The sequence below is a fragment of the Leptonychotes weddellii genome, chromosome 12, assembly GCF_054177405.1.
Source record: "Leptonychotes weddellii isolate Sample4059 chromosome 12, ASM5417740v2, whole genome shotgun sequence".
Taxonomy (NCBI): domain Eukaryota; kingdom Metazoa; phylum Chordata; class Mammalia; order Carnivora; family Phocidae; genus Leptonychotes; species Leptonychotes weddellii.
The window spans coordinates 56,170,173-56,176,685 of record NC_138380.1 but is presented as its reverse complement, the minus strand read 5'-3'; the positions used below and the strand labels follow the sequence as shown (position 1 = coordinate 56,176,685).

The following is a 6,513-nucleotide window of genomic DNA, read 5'->3' as shown; positions in this document are numbered from 1 at the left end:
AAAAAAAAAAAAAAGGTGAGATAGACATAAAGGCAGTGTACTTCTACTTCCTTCCCTCAAGGAACTTAGCACGGCAATGATAACATATAAATTTTATTTTATTTATTTTTTTATTAAGGATTTTTATTTATTATTTATTTGAGGGAGAGAGAGAAAAAGAGAGCACAAGCAGGGGGAGGGGCAGAGGGAGAAGGAGAAGCAGGCAGAGGGAGAAGGAGAAGATGGGCTCCATCCCAGAACCCTGGGATAACGACCTGAGCTGAAGGCAGACGTTTAACCCACTGAGCCACCCAGGTGCTCCAACATATAAATTTTATTTGGCAAAATACTCTGGGAAAATATGACTAAAATTTTACTCGTAGCCTAAATAGACATCTCAAAGAATAATTTAAAAAATATCTGCACTATTCAACTCTAGATTTTACTTACAAGATATCCAGATGGGCACGTCGTACATATCCAATCAACTTGCCAAGAGAATGACTGAAAGGATTATTTTATTTTCAAGCTGTCAATTATGACTTATAATAAGATGAATACAAGTCCTATATTGAGAGATCCTTTGGGGGCTAATCTAGCCTGTATGCTATTATCATACAGTCTAAAATACATGAATTTTATCGTTGAGAAAGCTTTCAATAATGGTGGTACCCAGCTATGCTTTCTGGTGTTTGCGGATCCTCACCATCTGCTCCCACTTTCTGACTCTGTCTTGATCTAGAGTGTGCTTATCTCAATCAGATGATAAAATAAGCAGTTTCTGAGCTTCACTGGGAACCAACCCAGTGCTCAATAAACACTTATTAATTGAGATGGAACATGATATTCCAACTTTCCTTCCAATTTCCTTTCTTTTTGTCCAGAATCCAAAACAATGATTGTGCATGACTTTCCAGGGGGCCTTCGTGTTTTTATAAAAGTGAGAAAGGCTAACAATTCAGCAATATAGTAGTTGCTTACAATCTCCCTATATTTTTACTGCCAGTATTCCGCCACAAGCATTTACAATTATTGTAGACTTCATAAGTTCATTAAATTATATTGAAAAGAGTCTTTCTGGATTAGAAAAATTACTTGATTTTTGGTATCATTTCAAAAAACTTGCCCCTTCTGCATTCTCTTGTTGATATCCTCCAGATGTTCTTTTTTAAAAACTGGAAGTCTATAAAACAGATAAATTATTGACTTTAGCAATTTTTCCTCAGGGCACTTTTTTAGCTTCCCTCCTAATGTTTAGAGGATGAATAGGACCAATGAAGAAAGTCTGGAACCTTAGGGTTAGTGACATATTTAAGGTTCCTTCACATTCACAGATTGTTTATTTTAAATAAGAAAAGAAGAAAGAGTAAGAAAAAAGCTTTACATAATTTATGTGCAGCTTTTCCTGGTAAATACGTTTACAGTGAAGAAAAAACACGCACAGGGTAAAATGTGACTTTGGTTACAGGCCTTAGTTAGTTCCATGTACAGGATAATTTTCATATTTAGGCACATGAGTTTTTAAAAGTGCTCACGATACAGGTAAGAGGCTGAACATACACCCTATTTCCCCAGACAGTCTTGTTAATACATGTTGTCTCCTAATCCTGTCTGGTTAGTGCCCCCCTATTACTCTCCAAAGTGCTTTGGTTTGAAGGATAAATTTATGATCATCCTAGAGATAAGCCATGTTAAAATGGTATGACTATAATAGCATGAACAGATAGCTGAAATACCTAGAAATAAAGATGAATTCTTAAAAAAAAAAAAAAACCTCTCAGAAAAAGTACTTTTCACTATTTATAGTGTTGAGGACTTTGATGTGTTAGAAAGACACACTCTGAATATTCTGCATCAAATATGGAGTAATGATAATAGCATCATGTACCTGGTTTAGTTACATGAAGTCCTTGATTTTAAGCTATTAGTTACATCAACTAAGTTATTAGTTAATATTTTAAGCTATTAGTTAGTTACATCAATTTAGTTACAGCAAGTCCTTGATTTTAAGTTATTACTTACCTTCATATAGAGACTTCCAAAGTTTTTGAAGATAAATAACTTTAAAAGAGTCTTATTAAAAATGAATCACTTAAAAGGACAGTTTTAAAAGATATTTTGAGAGAGTTTTAGATTTTTGGAATCCTTCTCTAGTAATATCAATAGTTCCATTAGAGTCTCAGAAAAAGAAATGACATTCCATTGTCTTCAACAAAGAAACCTTTTGTGTGCATGTAATATTAACCACTTGGGATAATTTCCGAAGGCTATGGGCCCCTTCTAAGAAAAATACTTTCTAAATGCATAAAATAAGATACAAAGTATTATAATGGAAACCTATTATATTGGAATATAGCTATCAAAATGTATTTTCTAAATGTGATAAAGTAATATATGAGCTTCTTCATTTACTCATTATATAATATTATTGAACAGCAGGTCTAATAGCTATCATAATTACCAAGAAGTGATGAACACAAATAATATTTTAAAGTTATCTACAATAACTATAATGTGATCTGAAAAGTCACAGATGCTGCTCATGCTACTGGTTTGTCAAATACATTCACAACTGGAGAAAATTTTAATTAAGAGGTTAGTGAAAATAAAGTAATTTTTTCCCAAACAAGTTCATGACCTCTTTGAATTCTATCATTATGGGTACAATACTAAGCCTAGAAAGTCAGACTAGTTTATTATAGGTGCATAATTAATTCATCAAACAACTATTTAAACAATTATTTAATCAGGCTACAAAACAACATTTGTGAAAACAAAGAGCCCAGCAAATGCTTTTTAAAAGAAAGAAAAATGAAAATTCATTGTGTAAATGAGAGCTGTCAAATATAATACAGTATACGTTGAATGCACTGAAAAGAAAGCACGGTAGGTGTTTTCTAGAATGTTTTAAAAAACAAAAAATGAAAATCCCCTAACACATAAACATCACATTTTACATTAAGGATTATGTCCCTTATCCCTATCACTAATATTTTAAAATTGAAGTTATATTTTTACAATTTTTCTCTTCAGGTTTGCATTTTCTTTTTAACTTTCACAGTGTAATGTATTAATTAATGTATTAATTTACTGCTTAACCTTTTTTGCCCTCAAAACTCTAAATGAAATCCAATAAGCGAGCAAACATATACACGCACAATTTAGGCCCTCAGCCTGTGGCTTCACTTCCTGGTACAGAGTTCAGACGATTTGGTAAACACAGAAACTGCTTAAAAGGCAAGGTGGGATCACAGATCATTGGAAACTAAAGGGACCATAGAAGCCACTCTGTCTAACTCTGCACTTTACAAATGAGGAACCAGAGACAACAGAGGTTAAGGGACTTACCTGGGACCCAAGATGACAGAGGAGAAGCTAGTCTGATAGTTAACAGAGCACCCCCTTCACTACTCCACCAGGACGAGTCCTGGGTCTACTCTTAGCAAAGCATAGTTATTGAAACAAGACATACAATCAATTAGAAATACATCTTATTTACAGATTTTTGCTTCCAAATATGAAATCTGCAAGACTTAAACAGTGATTATATCTCTAGAACAGAGGCCTTGAAAGAATATTAAAAGTTCAAGAAATTGTTTTGAATAGTTTTCAAAGTCTAATTTATTAGCAATGTCATTATGACTATTGGAAACTGAGTTAATCCCTAATTTTACTTTGTTTTTTTTAGTTGGCCTTTTTTTCCTGATTATAAAAGGAAAACACATGAAAAAATAAAAAATAATAATAAAAGGAATATACATCTATTATAATACATTTTGAAAATGCAAGGACAAATAAAGAAAAAAATAACAAGGAGCCATATCCCAAGAGTCAAAGACAATATTGGTAATATTGTAATATTTCAGCCTACTTCTTCCCAGATATATATGTATATACAAATATATACCTATATTCCTACATATAAACTTATATTAAGATATTATTGTATATAAAATTTTATATCTTGCCTTTTCTCTTAGCATTTGACCATGAACATTTTCCCACTGAATAAAAGTCATTTCTAAAACATCACTAACATGAAAGTCTGTGTTTGGTGGTTATTAAAAAAAATTAAGTTTAAAGACATTATGACAATAAAATTATCCCATATAATTTTTGATCACTGGGCTATTGAGGCTATCACTACATCAAGTAACTCTAATGCATGAAATCACTCTAAATCAAAATTATTAAAAACACGTTTATAAGAGAGAGTCGTTATAAAAACTTGAGTGCAGATAGCGAAAGTCATTGAGGAAAATGTGTACTATCCCAAGAAATGAAAACTCACAGAGACACCACCTGCTACTATTAAATGCAGGAAGATTCAGAATGGTATTATTACAACAGTATATTTTGACAGGGTTCTGCGAAGTCATGAGAGAATAAACATTGGTACAAACATTTAGGGCCTGATATACCATAGGAGTTCAATAAATATTGTGGAATGAACATACGGGAGTCAATGTACCAACATGTATCAAGACACCTGAATATGATTACACCCTTGACTCATAATCTTAAGGGAAAATATAAAATATATACACTGAGGCACTCGCCGCAGTTTTCTTAAAGGGGAAAAACTGGTCACAACTAAATGTCCAAGGCTGCTATCATTGTTAAGTAAATAACAAAGGTATAAAGAGCCATGGAGATAATTTTCAAATTAATTTAACAACTATACTAAAATCGTAAGGGTCTTACCAAGAATTCTTAGTTTAAAATGATTGAAATATTTAAAATATTGGTATATTTGTTCTCATGGAAAAAGATTTTATTTCATCCTTTTAATAAAGTAATGAATGCTAAAATTGAAGAATATCATGGCATTAAAAAAATAATATATTCAGAATCCCACATGAATAAACTATTATTTGCCTTCCAAAATATATTCTTATATTCAATGTCAAAGTGTTACCCATCTGTCCGCCTATACAACAGAAGATGAAGTCAGAGTCATACCAGTGGTGAAAGAAAAGTCATGACCTTCTATTTTCTCTATATCATGACATAGATAACCTTGATGTTTCTTCACCGAATCTTAGCCTAGGCCCAGTATTAGAGAATTTGTTAAAACTAACAGACACACACACACACACACACACACATACACACACACCCCACTTACAGTGATAAACCTTTAAAAAACAACACAAGTCACAATACCTTTCTGAGCTCTGATGGCTCACTTCCTTCTTCCACCACAATTAGTTGAGATCTTCCTTTTCTTTCGTTGTCCCGAATGCCAATGGCAACCTGGCTTGCCTTCAGACGCTCGTATTTGTTGCACGAGGAACCACACCATTGGTAAATTTCCTAAAAGAAAAGGACAGATCTTTTGACCCTGAAATACATGGAGGACATTTAGCCCTGTTGTAATACTCACTGTTAGTATTAGGAAAAAACAAAAAGATATTTAAAAAAAAAATGAAAGTTATCTATTGTTGAGGTATATATAATTTTACATACTTATACCTCATTCTGTATCCTGTTGTTTTCAGTTAGCATATAAAGTAACCATTTTTTAAACATGGAAAATATAAGTATGTATCTCACCATTCTTTGGGTATATCCACTAATTACAATTTACGAAAGTAAACTTGTATGTTACCTAAATTTAAAATAATAATTTTACCATATTTCAGAAAGGTAATAAAGAATCTGTTACAGTAATGTGCTCTTGATGATTATAAAAATTGATCTAATGCTTTTGTAAAGCAATTTAATGAATCTTATCAAAAGCCATAAAAAGAATTAAGACATATGACCCAGTAATAATACTATCTGGAATTCATTTTAATAAATTATTCATAAAGATTAGGAAGAAACCATATGTACAAGGGTTTTTATTGCTATATAATTATATTAGTGAGGCATTGGGAAGACATTAAATGTTCTATAATAGGATAATAGTATATATATTCATGATACAGAGAAAAAACAGATACTTAATAGCAAAGTTGTATTTTAACATAGAGATTTATAAAAATAAAAATAGAATGACAGTTCGATATATTCTAAAATCAGTAGATTATATTAGCTGCCATTTAGATCAAAATATTGTATATTTTAGACTTGGGTACAGTGTTCAGAAGATATAGATAAAATTTAAACTAATAATAAAATATCATTTTCTCCATTAAATGTGGTTTTAATGAAAGAAAGAAAAATTTAATGGTGCCTAGTCTTGGTGGGGGAGTAGGAATGGGCATTATCACAGTCTATTTGGGTTGTATAAACTGATACACAGTCCTTTTCTGAGGGAAGTTTGGTATCGTATCAAAAAATTACATGTGCTTTTAGGATCAGGAAATTCAATTTCTAGGACTCTATGCTACAGAGGTATTCAAACATGGTTTACAAAAACAAAGAAACAAAACAAAAACCCCACAAATGTCCATCAGTAGGGCGATGGCTGTAGATGGGTGTAAATGTTGTTATATGGAGACTGCAGACTGTTCTTTAATGCCTAAAACCTGAGAAAAGTGTTTAAATGCCGACACAGAAAATCTTTCAAGGTATACCATCAAGAAT

At 31.9% G+C, this 6,513-nt stretch overlaps 1 protein-coding gene across 1 annotated transcript in view; it reads right to left on the bottom strand.

Moving 5' to 3' along the window:
- The window catches only part of LOC145716412 (scinderin-like), a 44,777-nt gene that overhangs the window by 15,842 nt on the left and 22,422 nt on the right, over nt 1–6,513 (bottom strand). The window contains exon 4 of the mRNA XM_081799685.1: nt 5,146–5,295. Coding sequence (XP_081655811.1) covers nt 5,146–5,295 — 150 coding nt within the window. The remainder of the gene's footprint in view (nt 1–5,145; nt 5,296–6,513) is intronic.